The 21,706-nt window shown below is 48.5% G+C and overlaps 1 protein-coding gene across 1 annotated transcript in view; it reads left to right on the top strand.

Moving 5' to 3' along the window:
* The first annotated feature begins 536 nt into the window (after positions 1–536).
* PARP10 (poly(ADP-ribose) polymerase family member 10) overlaps positions 537–21,706 on the top strand; it is a 41,444-nt gene continuing 20,274 nt past the window's right edge. The window contains exons 1-4 of the mRNA XM_067467199.1: positions 537–774; positions 5,898–6,143; positions 13,670–13,909; positions 19,473–20,392. Coding sequence (XP_067323300.1) covers positions 600–774; positions 5,898–6,143; positions 13,670–13,909; positions 19,473–20,392 — 1,581 coding nt within the window. The 5' untranslated portion in view covers positions 537–599. The remainder of the gene's footprint in view (positions 775–5,897; positions 6,144–13,669; positions 13,910–19,472; positions 20,393–21,706) is intronic.

Genomic DNA, 21,706 nt, shown 5'->3' with positions numbered 1-21,706 from the left:
CTCTTCCAACTCTAGGATTCTATGTTCAGCAGTGGAACTCTCTGCCCCGGAGTGTGGTGGAGGCTCCTTCTTTGGAAGCTTTTAAACAGAGGCTGGATGGCCATCTGTCAGGGGTGCTTTGAATGCAATATTCCTGCTTCTTGGAAGAATGGGGTTGGACTGGATGGCCCAGGAGGTCTCTTCCAACCCTTTGATTCTAGGATTCTATGAAATAAGTAAATTATCTTAATTATAATTTTAAGTATGCTATAATTATAATTAGTTTTATAATAATAATCATAATTAATCCAGCATATAGATCTCGTTTGCTGTGACATAGTGTGCTTTTCTGTCAGTAAAATGATAATAATAATAATAATAATAATAATAATAATAATATTGTTGTTGTTGTTGTGATTCCTAGGAGGAATAGGGAGGGCTGGTGACGTCACGCGGAGGGGGCGGGGCAAGGGAATGTGGGCGGAGCAAGCGCGGGGAGGGACCCGATTGGGCAGCTGCAGCCAGCCACGCCCCTTCCGGTCTGAGCCAGCCTTTCCTTTCGCTTTCGTTTCCCGGCTTCCTGTTTCGGAGGGCGGCGGTGCCTGAGGGCCAGCGGGAGGATGGCGTCTCCCTCTCCGGCCTGCCCGTGGGTGGAGGTGCGGGGCTTCCCTGCGGAGGCGGCGGAGGAGCTGCTGGTGCTCTACTTCGAGAACCGGCGCCGGTCCGGAGGGGGCCCGGTCAGGGACTTCCGGCGGAAGGGACCCCGCGCACTCCTGGCCTTCGAGCAGGCCTCAGGTCAGGGACCCGGATGGAGAGGGATACAGAGCGGGGAGGGGGGCCTCAGGGTGTCCGAGAAACACCGGGAAAGTGGGGTGGGCTCCCCAAGGGCCCTGGATCTCTGAATGTAGGTGAACTATAACTCCCAGAACTCAAGTTCAATGCCCACCAAACCTTTCCAGTATTTTCTGTTGGTCATGAGAGTTCTGTGTGCCAAGTTTGGTTCAATTCTATCATTGGTGGGGTTCAGAATGCTCTTTCATTGTAGGTGAACTATAAATCCCAGCAACTACAACTCCCAAATGTCAAGATTCTATTTTCCCCAAACTCCACCAGTGTTCACATTTGGACATATGGAGTATTCGTGCCAAGTTTGGTCCAGATCCATCATTGTTTGAGTCCACAGTGCTCTCTGGATGTAAGTGAACTACAACTCCAAAACCAAAGGACACTGCCCACCAAACCCTTCCAGTATTTTCTGTTGGTCATGGGAGTTCTGTGTGGGAAGTCTGGCCCAATTCCATCATTGGTAGGGTTCAGAATGCTCTGTGATTGTAGGTGAATTATAAATCCCAGCAACTACAACTCCCAAATGTCAAGATTCGGTTTCCCCCAAACTCCACCAGTGTTCACACTTGGGCATATGGAGTATTTGTGTAGAGTTTGGTCCAGATCCCTCATTGTTTGAGTCCACAGTTCTCTCTGGATGTAGGCAAACTAAAACTCCAAAACCAAAGGACACTGCTCACCAAACCCTTCCAGTCTTTTCTGTTGGTGATGGGAGAACTGTGTGCCAAGTTTGATTCAATTCCATCATTGGTGGGGTTCAGAATTCTCTTTGATCGTGGGTGAACTATAAATCCCAGCAACTACAACTCCCAAATGTCAAGATTCTATTTCCCCCAAACTCCATGTGTGTTCATATTTGGGGATATTGAGCATTCATGTAGACTTTGGTCCAGATCCATCATTGTTTGTGTCCACAGTGCTCTCTGGATGTAGGTGGACTACAACTCTAAAACCAAAGAACACTGCTCACCAAACCCTTCCAGTATTTTCTGTTGGTCATGGGAGTTCTGTGTGGGAAGTCTGGCCCAATTATATTGTTGGTGGGGTTCAGAATGCTCTTTCATTGTAAGTGAACTATAAATCCCAGCAACATCAACACACAAATGTCAAGATTCTATTTCCCCCAAACTCCACCAGTGTTCACATTTGGGCATACTGAGTATTCCTGTCAAGTTTGGTCCAGATCCATCTTTGTTTGAGTCCACAGTGCTCTCTGGATGTAGGTGAACTACAACTTCCAAACTCAAGCTCAATGCCCACCAAACACTTCCAGTATTTTCTGTTGGTCATGGGAGAACTGTGTGCCAAGTTTGGTTCAATTCCATCATTGGTGGGGTTCAGAATTCTCTTTGATCGTGGGTGAACTATAAGTCCCAGCAACTACAACTCCCAAATGTCAAGATTCTATTTCCCCCAAACTCCATGTGTGTTCATATTTGGGCATATTGAGCATTCGTGTAGACTTTGGTCCACATCCATCATTGTTTGTGTCCACAGTGCTCTCTGGATGTAGGTGAACTACAACTCCAAAACCAAAGGAAACTGCCTACCAAACCCTTCTAGTATTTTCTGTTGGTCATGGGGATTCTGTGTGGGAAGTCTGGCCCAATTCCATCGTTGGTAGGGTTCAGAATGCTCTGTGATTGTAGGTGAACTATAAATCCCAGCTACTACAACTCCCAAATGTCTAGATTCTATTTTCCCCAAACTCCACCCATGTTCAGATTTGGGCATACTGAGTATTCGTGTAGAGTTTGGTCCAGATCCATCATTGTTTGAGTCCACAGTGATCTCTGGGTGTAGGTGAACTACAAATCCCAGGAACTACAACTCCCAAATGTCAAGATTCTATTTTCCCCCAACTTCACCAGTGTTGACACTTGGGCATATTGAGTATCTGTGCCAAGTTTGGTCCAGATCCATCATTGTTTGAGTCCACAGTGATCTCTAGATGTAGGCGAACTACAATTCCAAAATCAAAGGACACTGCCCACCAAACCCTTCCAGTATTTTCCGTTGGTCATGGGAGTTCTGTGTGGGAAGTCTGGCCCAATTCCATCATTGGTAGGGTTCAGAATGCTCTGTGATTGTAGGTGAATTATAAATCCCAGCAACTACAACTCCCAAATGTCAAGATTCGGTTTCCCCCAAACTCCACCAGTGTTCACACTTGGGCATATGGAGTATTCGTGTAGAGTTTGGTCCAGATCCATCATTGTTTGAGTCCACAGTGATCTCTGGATGTAGGTGAACTACAACTCCAAAACTCACCAAGATATGATATCCATGTATAAATATATGAGGGGAAGTCTGGCCCAATTCTATTGTTGGTAGGGTTCAGAATGCTCTGTGATTGTAGGTGAACTATAAATCCCAGCAGCTACAACTCCCAAATGTCAAAATTCTATTTCCCCCAAACTCCACCAGTGTTCACATTTGGGCATATTGAGTCTTCGTGTAGAGTTTGGTCCAGATCCATCATTGTTTGAATCCACAGTGATCTCTGGATGTAGGTGAACTACAACTCCAAAACTCAAGGTCAGTGCCCACCGCCATCAACTCCGCTGGACCAGCCATGTTATCTGGATGCTCGACCACCGTCTCCCAAAGCAGTTGCTCTACTCCGAACTCAAGAATGGAAAACGGAATGTTGGTGGACAGGAAAAGAGAATTAAAGATGGGCTCAAAGCCAACCTTAAAAACTCCGGCATAGACACTGAGAACTGGCACCCTTGAGCACTCCAGCTGGAGGTCAGCTGTGACCAACAGTGCGTCAGAATTTGAACAGTCCTCTTGGGTAGATAGAGAGGAATTTAAATAAAGTGTTGTTGTTGTTCTGCTGCTGGTGTTGTTGTCATTAACTGGCCCTTGAGCGCCCCAGCTGGAGGTCAGCTGTGACCAACAGTGCTGCAGAATTTGGTCCTCTTGGGTAGATAGAGAGGAATTTAAATAAAGTGTTGTTGTTGTGCTGCTGTTGTTGTTGTCATTAACTGGCCCTTGAGCGCTCCAGCTGGAGGTCAGCTGTGACCAACAGTGCTGCAGAATTTGAACAGTCCTCTTGGTTAGATAGAGAAGAATTTAAATAAAGTGTTGTTGTTGTGCTGCTGTTGTTGTTGTCATTAACTGGCCCTTGAGCACTCCAGCTGGAGGTCAGCTGTGACCAACAGTGCTGCAGAATTTGAACAGTCCTCTTGGGGAGATAGAGAGGAATTTGTTGTTGTCATTAACTGGCCCTTGAGCGCCCCAGCTGGAGGTTAGCTGTGACCAGCAGTGCTGCAGAATTTGAACAGTCTTCTTGGGGAGATAGAGAGGAATTTGTTGTTGTCATTAACTGGCCCTTGAGCACTCCAGCTGGAGGTCAGCTGTGACCAACAGTGCTGCAGAATTTGAACAATCCTCTTGGGGAGAAAGAGAGGAATTTGTTGTTGTCATTAACTGGCCCTTGAGCGCCCCAGCTGGAGGTTAGCTGTGACCAGCAGTGCTGCAGAATTTGAAGAGGCACGAATAGAGGGTGAAAGAAACGTGCCAAGAGGAAGGTGCATCAAGTCAACCCCGACCGGGACCGCCTTCCACCTGGAAACCAATGTTCTCACGGCGGGAGAACATGCAGAACAAGAATAGGGCTCCACAGTCACCTACGGACCCAATGCCAGAACACTAATCCTGGAAGACTATCCTACTTGGCCAACGAGGGATCACCTAAGTCAGTAAGTAAGACCTAGACTAACATTTGTCTCCCACATTTCTGTCAGCCGGCACTTCTGGTTATTTATTTGTCGTGTCAGAGCAACCAGTCCATTATATATTACATTTCTAACAGAACAAAGCAAACAGACAGAAAAATACACAACTTGTGAGTTTGGTAGTTGGTTAAATGTCCTTTGACCAGTATCTGGCCCCTTGGAGTGCTTCCGGTGTTGCCGCAAGAAGGTCCTCCCTTGTGCAAGTGGCAGGGCTCAGGTTGCATTGCAGCAGGTGGTCAGTGGTTTGCTCTTCTCCCCACTCGCATGCTGAGGATTCCACTTTGTAGCCCCATTTCTGAAGGTTGGCTCTGCATCTCGTGGTGCCAGACCTCAGTCTGTTCAGCGCCTTCCAAGTCGCCCAGTCTTCTGTGTGCCCAGGGGGGAGTCTCTCATTTGGTATCAGCCATTGGTTGAGGTGCTGGGTTTGAGCCTGCCACTTTTGGACTCTCGCTTGCTGAGGTGTTCCAGCGAGTGTCTCTGTAGATCTTAGAAAACTATGTCTAGATTTAAGTCGTTGGTGTGCTGGCTGATACCCAAACAGGGGATGAGCTGGAGATGTCTCTGCCTTGGTCCTTTCACTATTGGCTGCTCCCCCCTGCCACTTTTGGACTCTCGCTTGCTGGTGTCTCTGTAGATCTTAGAAAACTATGTCTGGATTTAAGTCGTTGACATGCTGGCTGATACCCAAACAGGGGATGAGCTGGAGATGTCTCTGCCTTGGTCCTTTCACTATTGGCTGCTACTTCCCTGCGGATGTCAGGTGGTGCAATACCGGCTAAGCAGTGTAGTTTCTCCAGTGGTGTAGGGCGCAGACACCCCGTGATAATGTGGCATGCCTCATTCAGAGCCACATCCACTGTTTTAGCATGGTGAGATGTGTTCCACACTGGGCATGCGTACTCAGCAGCAGAGTAGCACAGCGCAAGGGCAGATGTCTTCACTGTGTCTGGTTGTGATCCCCAGGTTGTGCCAGTCAGCTTTCGTATGATATTGTTTCTAGCGCCTACTTTTTGCTTGATGTTCAGGCAGTGCTTCTTGTAGGTCAGAGCACGGTCCAGAGTGACTCCCAGGTAGGTTCCCATGAGAACAAACCTCACCGTCTCCAGTTTCTTGGGAACTGCCAGGAGCAGATTCCAAAACCACTCTCTCTGGGCCATTTCCATTCTACTCCAGGTCCTCTGACTCTCTCATAGCATCCCCTTTCTCCTCATCTGAACACTCAGAATCATACCAGGCCGCAACAACAACACCCCAGTGTTGTGGGACCTTGTCAAATGGGCTGCATCCACAAGTTCCCTCTCTTGCTCAGCTCTCCTTCTTCCTCTTCAGATGCGGAGAGGGTCCTCTCCAGAGCCGAGCACGTCCTGCAAGGCGTCCACCTGGAGGTCCGTCCTGGGCCTCCTCGTGACCAAAAGAAGGTGCTGATCCACGGCCTGAGTCCCCAGAGCAGCCAGGACTTGGTGGAGCTGTACGTGGAGCACATGCTGAAGTGCGACCGGGGCGCCTACTCCCTCTTCCGCAGCCCGGATGGCAGGCAGGCCCTCGTTCAACTCCAGCGGCCCATCAGCCACGCAGGTAAGCATTTGTAAGCTTTGTTGGGAGACTCTGGGGCCTGAGTATTGGCCACCCAGCTTTGCCCCCTGCTCAGCCCTGGGCTTACCCACGAGGAGACCTGTATAAAGATATACGCTCTTGATGGCCAAACAATATAACTGGACAGGGGGCAAACAGATCCCAACACTGTCCCTCCTTTTATAAGGAATTCACACCACTTTGGCACTTATAGCGTTTGAGGGGATGTCTCTTGATTTAAAACCTTCGCTGCCACCATAAACCAAATAATCAGGAACCCTCTAGCTATTTAAAATGTTAAAAGGCTTTTCTAGGACCACCAAACACTATATATTAAAAGGCTTCTTTGAGGAGAAACAGGAGAGGGTAATTTAAAAAAAGGAAATAGACTCAAACCACAAATGGCACTTGACTCAGGCTTAAATGTTAAAAATAACAAGAAAACGTTTATTGAATACAAGTTACAGAATAAAAGTGAATGCAGGTTCAGAGGCTTGGCTGTTACAATTAAAGTGTTCTTGGTTCTTAGAAACGTAACGGTTGCTTGAGAGAATGGTTCTATGCTTTGTTACAATTCCTAAACTCAACCCAGCTATTTTCTTTCCTAAAATAGCTGTAACCAGTCTGCCACAGCCTGCTTTGCTGTGCAAACTTCAAGCAAGCTGCCTATTTCCTAACAGAGACTCCTAAAACTCTAATCCTACTCTAACATCACCCAGAACTGAACTGCACTGTCAAAATAAGCTTCTCTCTTTCCCTCCAACTGGCTAACTCCGCCCCCCTTTTCCAAACCAATCCTGGCTGTTTCAGGGCTGGCTCAGGCCTCGGCCACTCCCCCTCTCTGAACTGGAGCTTTTCCCTAAACCAAGATGGCTCCTGCAGCTCTCTGCCAGGCCTTCCAAGCTGAAACTACCTAGCCTGTCTCTTCCTAGGCCCTGCCACCCCCAGCTGGCAAGGTAAGGGATCTTCACATTCTGCAACCACACCCTCATTCCAGCCAGCTGACCCAGCAACTTAAATTTCCAGACAGCAATTTAAATTTCTGGGAAGACCTTATCACACCATGTGCTGGCAATGTCTTTATCACTCTTTTCCACCTGTTACTAAGGAGGCTGTCCAGGTCCTGAACCGGTGCTTGGCCGCTGTAACGGACTGGATGAGGGACAACAGATTGAAACTTAATCCAGACAAGACAGAGGCACTCCTGGTCAGTCGTAAGACCGAACAGGGTACGGGGTTACAGCCTGTGCTGGACGGGGTCACACTCCCCCTGAAAGCTCAGGTACGCTCTTGTTACATCCCGAATAGACTACTGCAATGCGCTCTACGTGGGGTTGCCCTTGAAGACTGTTCGGAAACTTTAACTAGTCCAGCGAGCGGCAGCCAGATTGCTCACCGGAGCGACATACAGGGAGCATACCACCCCCCTGCTATGCCAGCTCCACTGGCTGCCGATTCAGTTCCGAGCACAATTCAAGGTGCTGGTTTTGACCTACAAAACCCTGTACGGTTCCGGTCCAGTGTATCTGTCCGAACGTATCTCCCTCTACGTCCCACCTTGGAGTCTGAGATCATCTGGGGAAGCCCTGCTATCGACCCCACCACTGTCACAAGTGAGGCTGGTGGGGACGAGGAGCAGGGCTTTCTCAGTGGTGGCCCCTCACCTGTGGAACTCACTCCCGGGGGAAATCAGGGCATCATCATCCCTCCTCGCCTTTAGGAGAAGGGTGAAGACTTGGTTATGGGACCAGGCCTTTGGGCACTCCGGCAATTAAATCAGACAACCAGGCGAGTAAGACCAGCAGGATTGATGAAGTGGAACGTAAACCTAGATCTATGAGTAGTGAACGCTGACCATGTAAGAGGAGAATCTGGGTTTGTATTTGGTTTTATTGATTTTATTGATTTTATGGTTATAATGTATATTAGGTGTTAACTGTGTATTGTTGTAATTTTGTGTTGATTGTTTTTATGATGCAGGCATCAAATTGTGCCTTGCTTTTGTCAGCCGCCCTGAGTCCCCTTCGGGGTGAGAAGGGCGGGGTAAAAGAACCCCAAATAAATAAATAAATAAATACGCAGTCTGGGAGTTCTCCTGGATTCATCGCTGAGCCTGGAACCCCATGTTTCGGCGGCGGTCAAGGGAGCTTTTGCACAATTAAAACTTGTGCGCCAGCTGCGTCCGTACCTTGGGAAGGCTGACTTGGCCACGGTAGTCCACGCTTTGGTTACATCCCGCTTAGATTACTGCAACGCTCTCTACGTGGGGTTGCCTCTGAAGACTGCCCGGAAGCTGCAGCAAGTCCAATGCACGGCAGCCAGATTACTAACGGGTGCTGGGTACAGGGAGCACACCACTCCCCTGTTACTCGAGCTCCACTGGCTCCCGATTAGCTTCCGAGCACAATTCAAAGTGCTGGTGTTAACCTATAAAGCCCTAAACGACTCCGGCCCTGTTTACCTCTCCGAACGTGTTCTCCCCTACGAACCATCAAGACCATTAAAATCGTCTGGAGGGGCCTTGCTCTCGGTCCCTCTGCCTGCACAAGCACGGCTGGTGGGGACGAGGGACAGGGCCTTCTCGATGGTGGCCCCTCAACTTTGGAACTCCCTCCCATTAGAGATCAGAACTGCCCCCTCCCTCATGACGTTCAGGAAACTAACAAAGACCTGGTTGTGGAACGCGGCATTTGACAACTGATTTAATTCTTTGCCCACATAGAATCATAGAATCAAAGAGTTGGAAGAGACCTCCTGGGCCATCATCCAGTCCAACCCCATTCTGCCAAGAAGCAGGAATATTGCATTCAAATCACCCCTGACAAATGGCCATCCAGCCTCTGCTTAAGAGCTTCCAAAGAAGGAGCCTCCACCACACTCCGGGGCAGAGAGTTCCACTGCTGAACGGCTCTTACAGTCAGGAAGTTCTTCCTAATGTTCAGATGGAATCTCCTCTCTTGTAGTTTGAAGCCATTGTTCCGTGTCCTAGTCTCCAGGGAAGCAGAAAACAAGCTTGCTCCCTCCTCCTCCCTGTGGCTTCCTCTCACATATTTCTACATGGCTATCATATCTCCTCTCAGCCTTCTCTTCTTCAGGCTAAACATGCCTAGCTCCTTAAGCCGCTCCTCATAGGGCTTGTTGAAAGGAGGATGATGAATGGGATTGGACGATTTGGCTCTTTTAACTGTGTTGATAATGTTTTAATGTGTATGGTGCTGATATTTTAATCGTGTTATAAAGTGGCATTGTGTTGTTATTGTATATTTTTTGTATGTTAACACATGTTGTGAACCGGTCCGAATCCCTCTTTGAAGGTGAGAGGGTCAGTATATAAAATCTCGAAATAAATAAATAAATACATTTATTAGGCTAATTGAAAAGGAACACAAATAACAACAAGAACTTCAGTTCTTACCTGCTTCTCCTCTTGGATCGAGGTGGGTTACAGCAAAGTTAAAAAAACATCAACACTGTAAACATTATAAATACACAAATGTTTTTCTATGAAAGATGGATAAGTAAAGGTAAAGGTTTTCCCCTGACATGAAGTCCAGTCGTGTCCAACTCTGGGGGTTGGTGCTCATCTCCATTTCTAAGCCGAAAAGCCAGCGTTGTCTGTAGACACCTCCAAGGTAATGTGGCTGGCATGACTGCATGGAGCGCCGTTACCTTCCCACCGGAGCGGTACCTATTGATCTACTTGTTGCGGAAGGTTCGTTACCAGAGATCATTTAGAGCACAATCAGGAAGGAAGAGAAAGGAGACAGCAACTGATTCCAGGCTTTTTAATTCTATCAAGCTTGATAGGGTGTCCAGAAAACAATATCTGACACAAGTTGGAAGTAAGATTTGCTCCAGCATTTATAGCATAAATTCACAGGTTTACACATGCGCATATGAGTCTTGACATTTACACAATCTAATCAATATCAATTTGTCCTCGAGGAACCGCAGCCAAGAACAATTGTTGGCAAGATATTATAATTTCCACTGCTCCCCTTTTTGTCAGCTGATCAGCCACGTTCCCAGACGAATTACGTAATCTTTAGAATGAATCATAACTTCATATATATCTCTTTATACATATGTCTTCATATATGTATCTTTAACATAAAACTTATTCAAAAGCAGCCTCCCCATTAATTCTTCTGTGATTACTTTCACAATACATTATTTTCCTCAGTTGATCATTTAAAAGGTGTGTGAAATTTCCTGCTATTTTCATCAACCAGACAGGAGGTGGCGCTACTACTACGTGACCTTTAGATGTTAGTTTTCGGATCAATAATATCGATTTAACTCATGAGCCAAGTTTCCTACCTCAGCCTTCAGCCTTTAACCTTGGCTTCTTCAAATATTGACTTAAGATAGAGCCAGCCTGAAAGTTTTTTAAGTCATCTGTTAAATTTCTCTTCCACCAAAATCTTTGCTTCCCAGCCTCAAGAACGGACAGGTAAGCCTTACTGCTCATTATTTTCATTTTAAATTATGATTATTTTATTTTTCTCCTTATGGCCACCACATACTCACATTTGCATGTTTTCAAACTGCTGGGGCCGACAGCAGAAGCTCTCACCACTCCCCAGATTTGAACCTGTGACCTTTCGGTCACCAAGCTCAGCAACCCAGCGGTTTAACCCACTGTGCCACCGGGGGCTCCATTGAAAGATGGATAGTAACACATATTTCTAAAAAAAAAAAACATATTAAAATACATAGAAGAGAGATTAAAATACAGGACACGAGTGTTTACTATGCCCGGAAACTCATTGGCAGCCAGTGGAGTGGCTTTAGTATCAGAGGTGTAATATGCTCACTCCTGGATGGTCCTGTAACCAGTCTGGCTGCCGTATTTTGAACCAGGTGCAATTCTTGAATATAGTACCATGCTTACACAAATCGAATGCTCTCCTTATTTGGCTAAATAACCATATATACTTTGTGTATTTGTGTGCTTCATTGTGTTTCAGGACATTGAATGTTTGCCTGAGTTAATATATATGCTGAAATCCGTTTTGAGTCCCCTTGAGGAGATAGGACGGAATACATTTAAAGTGTTGTTGTTGTGATGGTGGTTATAGGGTGTGCATTAGGGTCACCTAACATGGTCATCTTAGTGCTGAGTCAAAGCAAAAGAGGAAGCTGCTTCAGGAGCTGCTCTTGGACTTCCTATTTCAGGGACGCCACCTCTATTTTAATGGCCATGGCTCAGTGCTAAGCAATGCTGGGATTTGTAGTTTGGTGAGGCACCAGCATCCTTTGCCAGCCCCCATGACTCCACAGCATTGATCCAGGGCAGTGAAAGTGCCTTCATTCTACAGCAGAGAGACACCCCGAGGTTTTATTTTCTGTTGCTGGAACACACTTAGAATCATAGAATCCTAGAATCAAAGAGTTGGAAGAGACCTCCTGGGCCATCCAGTCTGACCCCATTCTGCCAAGAAGCAGGAATATTGCATTCAAATCACCCCTGACAGATGGCCATCCAGCCTCTGTTTAAAAGCTTCCAAAGAAGGAGCCTCCACCACACTCCCTCCGGGGCAGAGAGTTCCACTGCTGAACGGCTCTCACAGTCAGGAAGTTCTTCCTCATGTTCAGATGGAATCTCCTCCATTGCGTCCTAGTCTCCAAGGAAGCAGAACACAAGCTTGCTCCCTCCTCCTCCCTGTGGCTTCCTCTCACATATTTATACATGGCTCTCATATCCCCTCTCAGCCTTCTCTTCTTCAGGCTAAACATGCCCAGCTCGTTAAGCCGCTCCTCATAGGGCTTGTTCTCCAGACCTTTTATCATTTTAGTTGCTCTCCTCTGGACACATTCCACTTGTTTTTTGAAGAAGGAATGCTAAGCAGGCAGTCAATATAATGTGTGCCTTTTTTGGCCAGATTACAGAGAGTGCACTTTTTGCTGCTGTGCATTACATTTGGCAGCAAATACTTTTTTTTATACCAGGGTTTTGAAAATGGAGGTGTTGTCAGAGCGAGACCCTCCGGTCTGGCACAGCGAACTTGAGGTTTCCAAAACACACAGACTCAATTACCACACAGCATTCTTCTTCGGTTTCGAAATAATAAGCTTTACTGGAAGCATCTATGTACAGGCGACTACATGTTGATGAGGAAAGATGGCGACTGACAAAGTACAGGACTAAACACACAGACAAAGAAACATCCTGCCCTTCTGTCTTATCTGTCTACTAGCCGGTTAGCCCCCTTGTCTTCTCAGGGCTGTTATCTCAGTCTCAAGGACTTTACTCTCTGGCCTATAACAATAATAATCTACTACACGAATGAACATGACTGAAACCATCTTGTTGTTGTTCATTCGTTCAGTCGTCTCCGACTCTTCGTGACCTCATGGACCAGCCTACGCCAGAGCTCCCTGTCGGCTGTCACCACCCCCAGCTCCCTCAAGGTCAGTCCAGTCACTTCAAGGATGCCATCCATCCATCTTGCCCTTGGTTGGCCCCTCTTCCTTTTGCCTTCCACTTTCCCCAGCATCGTTGTCTTCTCTAGGCTTTGCTGTCTCCTCATGTTGTGGCATTCAAAGGACTTCAACTTTGTCTCTCGTCTCCTTCCCTCCAGTGAGCAGCCGGGCTTTCTTTCCTGGAGGATGGACTGGTTGGATCTTCTCGCAGTCCAAGGCACTCTCAGAACTTTCCTCCAACACCACAGCTCAAAAGCATCTCTCTTCCTTCGCTCAGCCTTCCCGAAGGTCCAGCTCTCACATCCGTAGGTGACTCCAGGGAAGACCATGGCTTGGACTAGGCAATGGATCTTGGTTGCCAGTCTGATGTCTCTACTCTTGACTCTTTGATCGAGACTGGACATGGCTCTCCTCCCAAGAAGGAAGCATCTTCTGATTTCCTGGCCACAGTCTGCATCTGCACTCATCTTTGCGCCTAGAAATACAAAGTCTGTCACGGCCTCCACGGTTTCTCCCTCTATTTCCCAGTTGTCAATCATTCTTGTTGCCATAATCTTGGTTTTTTTGACGTTTAGCTGCAACCCGGCTTTTGCGCTTTCTTCTTTCACCTTGATTAGAAGGCTTCTCAGCTCCTCCTCGCTTTCGGCCATCAGAGTGGTGTCATCTGCATATCTGAGGTTGTTCATGTTTCTTCCAGCAATTTCCACCCCAGCTTTGCATTCCTCCAGCCCCGCACATCCTCGCATGATGTGTTCTGCATACACGTTAAAAAGGTTGGGTGAGAGGATGCAGCCTTGCCGGACGCCTTTCCCAATCTTGAACCCGTCTCCTGTTCCGTGGTCAGTTCTGACTGTGGCTCCTTGGTCCTTGTACAGATTCCTCAGGAGAGAGGGAAGGGGGCTTGGGATGCCCATCCCACCCAGAACTTGCCACAATTTATTATGATCCACACAGTCAAAGGCTTTAGAATACAATACTAACACATTGAAAAACATATATAAAATAATTGCAATTATCCTGACAGGTGTGCATTAGATTCGATGGCGCGTGAGACTTGAGTCAATACAGTATTAATATGACAATATTGATGGTGTCTCCGGCAGAGTTCCTGTCGCTGGCGGAGCAGGTGGGGGGCCGCCCACTGGAGGGGTCCACGCTGTGCCTGGAGTGGCTGGAGCAGACGGAGAGCCTGCTGGTGCGCAACCAAGGTGGGAAGGAGCCCTTGCAGAAGGACCTGCTGGAGCTCTACTTCGAGAGCAAGCGCAGCGGAGGGGGGCCCGTGCGCGAGGTACGCCTCCTCCCGGGGGGCCACACTGCCATCGTCACCTTCCAGGAGCGGGAAGGTAAGCGGGAAATGGGGAGGGGACCACAAGAAGGGGGAGCGAGGGAGGGACAGGCCTCATCCTCTATTGCTTTGCCCCGAGCGGGCAAGGCTTCCCTCTCCCCAGCATGGCAGGGATGTGCATAGACACAGGCACAGCAGTGTAGCCGGCATTTTCATGTTTGATGAATTAATGAACTCTACTCTTAGCCTGCCCTGAGCTTGCAGAGAGATGTTTGGAACGTCAGCCACCCATTTGGGTCAGTATTTATTTGTCGTGTCAGTATCAACCAGACAAGTGTATTACATTTTTAACAAACAGACAAAACAGAGTTTGCAAGCTTAATAGTTGATTAAATATCCTTTGACCAGTATCTGGCCCCTTGGAGTGCCTCTGGTATTGCCGCAAGAAGGTCCTCCCTTGTGTATGTGGCAGGGTTCAGGTTGCATTGCAGCAGGTGGTCAGTGGTTTGCTCTTCTCCGCACTCGCATGTCGTGGACTCCACTTTGTGGCCCCATTTCTTGAGGTTGGCTCTGCATCTCGTGGTCTGTTTCGCACCTTCCAAGTCGCCCCGTCTTCTGTGTGCCCAGGGGGGAGTCTCTCATTGGGTATCAGCCATTGGTTGAGGTTCTGGGTTTGAGCCTGCCACTTTTGGACTCTCGCTTACTGGGGTGTTCCAACGAGTGTCTCTGTAGATCTTAGAAAACTATTTCTTGATTTAATTCGTTGACGTGCTGGCTGATACCCAAACGGGCTGAGCTGGAGATGTCTCTGCCTTGGTCCTTTCACTATTGGCTGCTACTTCCCGGCGGATGTCAGGTGGTGCAAGACCGGCTAAGCAGTGCAATTTTTCCAGCGGTGTAGGGCGTAGACATCCTGTGGTAATGCGGCATGTCTCATGAAGAGCCGCATCCACTGTTTGAGCATGGTGAGATGTGTTCCACACTGGGCATGCGTACTCAGCAGCAGAGTAGCATAGCGCAAGGGCAGATGTCTTCACTGTGTCTGGTTGTGATCCCCAGGTTATTCCACACTGGGCATGCATACTCAGCAGCAGGGTAGCACAGCGCAAGGGCAGAGGTCTTTACTGTGTCTGGTTGTGATCCCCAGGTTGTGCTAGTCAGCTTTCATATGATATTGTTTCTAGCACCCACTTTTTGCTTGATGTTGAGGGTCAGTGCTGATTTATACGCAGATGTTGGTGCTTAATGTGTAAAAATAATAATGCCATTTGACATTGAATAGGCATTAACCCCTTCTGATGATCCAACATTTTCACTTATTCAACTCTCTCCCGGCCAATTTATGTTGGACAAGTGAGACTCTACTGTATATTTAAAAAGCAATTCAGCAAAATAGTGGAAAATTAATGATCGAAAACCAGGAATAATCCTCAGAGTTCAAAGTACATGAAAAGCAACAAAAACCAGGAATACAAAAGCAGGTAAAGTCCAAACATTCAACACAAGAACAATCCACAGGAACATGAAGCATGAACTATGGAATCAGGAAGCATGACACTCGCTGGAACACCTCAGCAAGAGAGAGTCCAAAAGTGGCAGGCTCAAACCCAGCACCTCAACCAATGGCTGGTACCAAATGAGAGACTCCCTCCTGGGCACACAGAAGACTGGGCGACTTGAAAGGCGCTGAACAGACTGCGCTCTGGCACCACGAGATGCAGAGCCAACCTTCAGAAATGGGGACACAAAGTGGAATCCTCGATGTGCGAGTGTGGAGAGGAGCAAACCCCTGACCACCTGCTGCAATGCACCCTGAGCCCTGCCACATGCACAATCCTTCTCTTCTTCAGGCTAAACATGCCCAGCTCTTCAAGCCGCTCCTCATAGGGTTTGTTTTCCAGACCCTCGATCACTTTAGTCGCCCTCCTCTGGACACATTCCTGCTTGCCAATATCTCTCTTCAATTGTGGTGCCCAGAATTGGACACAATATTCCAGGTGTGGTCTAACCAAGGCAGAATAGAGGTCCTTAGACCTCAATATTGAACTCATCTGTGGCACTACTTCCCTTTGGCCACGTGGAGGCAGCATCTGCACAACAAAAACAGCATCTATAAAAACATAGCATGCCACCCATTCGAAGATAAATACTAATTTCAGAAGAAAATGCTTTATTTATATAATATATAAGGGGCTGAGGGGGAAAAGGAAGGGGCCCGAGGTTGTTAGAAATTGTGGGAGTTGAAGTCCAAAACACTTGGAGGGCCAAAGTTTGCCTATGGCTGATACAAAGCAAAGGTGCATCTTTCTGGGCTCCACTGTCCCTTTGGCCAGTCTTTTGGGGAGCGGGGGAAATGTTAGTCAGGATCCAGGGTGTCCCCACCTTACGCTTCCTGCATACATAACTATGAAACACGGTGGGAAGAAAATTATTATTATTATTATTATTATTATTATTATTATATAAATTTCAAGGGATGTTCTAAGGAATAATAATAATAATAATTATAATAATAATGTAAACAACTTCATTTATACTCTGCCACCATCTCCTCAAGGGACTTCCTTAGTGATTTTAAGAGCTGTTCAACTGTGGAACTCTCTGCCTCAGAATCCAGTGTAAGCTCCATCCTTGTAGGCTTTCAAACAGAGGTTGTATGTCCATCTGCCATGGGTGCCTCAGTTGTCCTTTTCCTGTGTGGCATCATAGGGTTGGATTACATGGTCCATGTGGTCTCCTCCAACTTTAGCAAGGACTTCCTAAGTGCTGTTCAGCAGTGGAACTCTCTGCCTCAGAATCCAGTGGAGGCTCCATCTTTGGGGGCTTTTAAACAGAGGCTGGGTGGCCATCTGTCATGGTTGCTTTAATAGTGTTTTTTTGTGTGGCACCATGGGATTAGATATGATTCTATTTACAGTTGTGCTGAATGTGGTTTGTTTGTGCTTGGATTGCTATCTGCCTGGGGAGGTGCTTTGAGAATGTTTTTCCCGCAGGGCAGAAGGAAGTTGGACTAGATGACCTTTAGAGCTCCCTTCCATCTCTAGGGTTCCTTTGGGTTTGCCCTTGTCCTCTGTTTGCCCTTCTCCTCTGTATTTGGGTGTGCACCTGGGTCACTTTCCACCTGACCGGTTGATCCAGCTGGGCTCAGCCTTGGGGTTTGTCCTTGTTTGAAAGAAAGTGAATGGCCAACTATGCCAGGAATGCGTCCTTTTGCCAAATGGGAGGGAACCTTGCCCAGAGAGTCCCACGAAGGCTCCCCAGTCCATCCCTTTGGTTTCAATGCACCTGCAAAGGGTCCCCAAAGGTCACACCTGGCTTGGGAATGGTCTCCACCCTCTCTGACCAACAGCACAGCCTCCCGGTGCCTGACCATTAGAATCATAGAATCATAGAATCAGAGAGTTGGAAGAGACCTCCTGGGCCATCCAGTCCAACCCCATTCTGCCAAGAAGCAGGAATATTGCATTCAAATCACCCCTGGCAGATGGCCATCCAGCCTCTGTTTCAAAGCTTCCAAAGAAGGAGCCTCCACCACACTCCGGGGCAGAGAGTTCCACTGCTGAACGGCTCTCACAGTCAGGAAGTTCTTCCTAATGTTCAGATGGAATCTCCTCTCTTGTAGTTTGAAGCCATTGTTCCATTGCGTCCTAGTCTCCAAGGAAGCAGAAAACAAGCTTGCTCCCTCCTCCTCCCTGTGGCTTCCTCTCACATATTTAGACATGGCTATCATATCTCCTCTCAGCCTTCTCTTCTTCAGGCTAAACATGCCCAGTTCCCTAAGCCGCTCCTCATAGGGCTTGTTCTCCAGACCCTTGATCATTTTAGTCGCCCTCCTCTGGACACATTCCAGCTTGTCAATATCTCTCTTGAATTGTGGTGCCCAGAATTGGACACAATATTCCAGGTAAAGTGGTCTAACCAAAGCAGAATAGAGCATGGGGAGCATTACTTCCCTCATTCTAGACACTATGCTCCTATTGATGCAGGCCACAATCCTATTGGATTTTTTTGCCGCCACATTGGGACGGAGGCCTTTCCCTTCCAGGGAGGGGGCTTTCTTTCAGGCCTGCTGCTTTGGAGCTGCCTCTGGTTCCCTTTGGTGCATCATCATCATCATCATACTCATAATAGCAGCCTTGGAGAAGGGTCACCTGGCTGAAGCAGGAACAAGTCATCAAGAAATATGTGATATACCGTAATGGCTTGAGTTTTATGTGACATTGTGTCATGATACCAGGGCTCTGATGTATTCAGGTATTTATTTATCATGTCAGGAGCAACCAGACAGTTGTATTACATTTTTAACAAAACAAACAAACAAACAGACAGACAAAACACAAATGTTGCAAACTTGTTATTCTATTAAATGTTCTTTGACCAGTGTCTGGTCTGGCACCTCAGATTAGGCTTCACCTTGCTCTCAAACACCACCAGACCACGGCTGTAGGATTTATAGTTTATTGTAAAGTTTCCAAAAGAAGGCAAAGGTTAAGTCAATACAAAGTTACAAAGTTCAGGTAAAATGCATGGTACAGTTCCAGAAATCCTTACATAGGTAAACAGGAATCATGAAGCAGGAAGCACAAACCCTGTGCCCAGCAGCTTAGCCCAAAAGCAGCACGAAGAAACCCAGGCTTTCCAGCCTCAGTGCAGGTAGTAGATAGCCACATTGAAACTGACAGCTAAGAATTGCCCGTGGAAGCCCTAAATACATTTTGCACATCAAAACAATCTAGTTTCCCACAATCTACTTTCTCACTGCTCCCTTGACCTGACGCTGACTTAACTTGGCTGCGATCCGAGAGCTCCATCTCACGGTTTCGTTATCCCTTTGAAGCAGCACCTGGCTCTCCTCCTTATCAGTTGCATTCCTGTCCTGTGAGAACTGCTTCTCCATCTCAGAAGCAGGCTAAGAAAACTGAAAACTGAAAACCATCAGGCTCAGGCCGCTCAGGAGCCCGTTGAACCACAACATCTGGCCACTTGGCGTGCCTCTGGTGTCGCCGCAAGGAGGTCCTCCCTTGTGCGTGTGGCAGGGCTCAGGTTGCATTGCAGCAGGTGGTCAGTGGTTTGCTCTTCTCCACATTCGCATGTCGTGGATTCCACTTTGTGGTCCCATTTCTTGAGGTTGGCTCTGCATGTCGTGGTGCCAGAGCGCAGTCTGTTCAGCGCCTTCCAAGTCACCCAGTCTTCTGTGTGCCCAAGGGAGGGGGAGTCTCTCATTTAGTATCAGCCATTGGTTGAGGTTCTGGGTTTGAGCCTGCACTTTTGGACTTGCTTGCTGAGGTGTTCCAGCGAGTGTCTCTGTAGATCTTAGAACACTATTTTTTGATTTAAGTTGTTGATGTGCTGGCTGATACCCAAACCGAGGATGAGCTGGAGATGTTACAGCTTTGGTCCTTTCACTATTGGCTGCTACTTCTTGGCGGATGTCAGGTGGTGCAATACCGGCTAAGCAGTGTAATTTCTCCAGTGGTGTAGGGCGCAGACACCCCGTGATAATGCGGCATGTCTCATTAAGAGCCACATCCACTGTTTTAGTGTGGTGAGATGTGTTTCACACTGGGCATGCATACTCTGTAATCTTTTAATCTCCTCCTTGTTCTGGCCTTCCTTTGCAGTGGTGGAGAGGGTCCTGCAGCAGGGTTCCCACCAGCTCCCGGGGGTCGCCTTGGATGTCTGTCCTCACTATGACTTCCTGGAGCCCCCACAAGAGAAAGAGAAGGAGGAAGAGGAGGAGGAAGAAGTGTGGGAAGTGCCCAATGGAGGAGAAGGGGAAGGGGGCATGGAGGCCTTACCAGAGGAGGCCCCCCAGCTGATTTGGATCCCTCTCACGGAGGAGGTCCCCCTGCGGCTGCTGCAGTCCGACCTGGTCTTGCAAGAACTGTCCTCTCCAGTGCCGGAGTGCTCCTTGCGCCTGGAGGGGCTCCAGCTGTGCATCTCGGGGGGAGACTCCACTACACGCTCCCGGCTGGAGGCCCACGTCCGAGGTGCCTTGCGGGGGGCCGTGATGGAGTTCGTGCCCCTCCCCGACTGGACAACAGCGGACTTCCTGCGGCGGGAGGACGTCCAGCAGGGCTTGGCGGAGCGACTGGCAGAGCGACGGGTGGCGGCCTGCTTCCTGCCTCCGGACAAGAGCGGGGTCTCTGTCACAGCGGTGGCTCTGACGGCGGTCCAGGCGCGGCAAGCGGCCTCCTTGCTGGGCTCTTTCCTGCGGCGCTTCTCGCTCCCGCTCTCGGAGCGGCACCTGCCGGCCCTGGCCTCCTCCGCCTGGGAGCGCCTGCAAGCGGAGCTGCGGCTGTGCCTCCTGCGCCCAGCCGAGGATGGGACCCGTCTGGAGGGGGTGGCGCTGTCCGGCCTGGAGGACGAGAACGCGGAGCGGGCAGAGGTCTTCCTGCGGGAGAGCGCCCCCGACGAGGCTCTGGTGGCTATGGAGCCTGGGCAACTGCGCTTCCTGCAGCTCTATCATCAGGAGGTGTTGGCCGGACTGGCCCACCTGGCCCCACTGCCCATCGAGGGGAAGGATGTCACCGGCCTGCGGGTAAGAGACAACGGAGTGGGGGGGGGGGGGGACACCCAGGGTTGGGAGGGACCCCCACCTTGAGATAAATCATCCCTTCATATCTCAATTATTTGTCAATTTTCTCAAGGAACTCCTCTTGAAATTTCAGTAAGGCCTTCGACAAGGTCCCCCATGACCTTCTGGCAAGGAAACTAGTCCAATGTGGGCAAGGCAAAACTACAGTGAGGTGGATCTGTAATTGGTTAAGTGGACGTACCCAGAGGGTGCTCACTAATGCTTCCTCTTCATCTTGGAAAGAAGTGACGAGCGGAGTGCCGCAGGGTTCCGTCCTGCGCCCGGTCCTGATCAGGATCTTTATTAATGACTTAGAAGAAGGCCAAGAAGGCGGGATCATCAAGTTTGCAGACAGGACCAAATTGGGAGGGATAGCCAAGACTCCAGAGGACAGGAGCAGGATTCAAAACGATCTTGACAGATTAGAGAGATGATTGGCAGAAAAAATGAAATGCAAAGAGACAGAATGGGGGACAATGAGGCCTGGCTCGAGAGCAGTACGTGTGAAAAAGATCTTGGAGTCCTCGTGGACAGCAAGTTAAACATGAGCCAACAATGTGATGTGGCGGCAAAAAAAGCCAATGGGATTTTGGCCTGCATCAAGAGGAGCCTAGTGTCTCGATCTAGGGAAGTCCTTCTCCCCGTGCTCTATTCTGCTTTGGTTAGACCACATCTGGAATATTGTGTCCAGTTCTGGGCACCACAATTCAAGAGAGATATTGACAAGCTGAAATGAGTCCAGAGGAGGGCGACCAAAATGATAAAAGGTCTGGAGAACACACCCTATGAGGAGCGGCTTAAGGAGCTGGGCATGTTTAGCCTGAAGAAGAGAAGGCTGAGAGGGGATATGATAGCCATGTATAAATATGTGAGAGGAAGCCACAGGGAGGAGGGAGCAAGCTTGTTTTCTGCTTCCTTGGAGACTAGGACGCAATGGAACAATGGCTTGAAACTACAAGAGAGGAGATTCCACCTGAACATGAGCAAGAACTTCCTGACTGTGAGAGCCGTTCTGCAGTGGAACTCTCTGCCCCGGAGTGTGGTGGAGGCTCCTTCTTTGGAAGCTTTGAAACAGAGGCTGGATGGCCATCTGTCAGGGGTGATTTGAATGCAATGTTCCTGCTTCTTGGCAGAATGGGGTTGGACTGGATGGCCCACGAGGTCTCTTCCACTTTCCTCATTTTCAACAGATCTCTGAACAAACCTCTGAAGATGTCATTAGCCAGAGATGCAGAGGAAACATCAGGAGAGAATGCTACTGGAACGTGGCCAAATAAC

Source organism: Anolis sagrei, chromosome 4 (assembly GCF_037176765.1).
Source record: "Anolis sagrei isolate rAnoSag1 chromosome 4, rAnoSag1.mat, whole genome shotgun sequence".
Classification (NCBI taxonomy): Eukaryota; Metazoa; Chordata; class Lepidosauria; order Squamata; family Dactyloidae; genus Anolis; species Anolis sagrei.
This window is presented reverse-complemented; position numbering and strand designations above follow the sequence as displayed.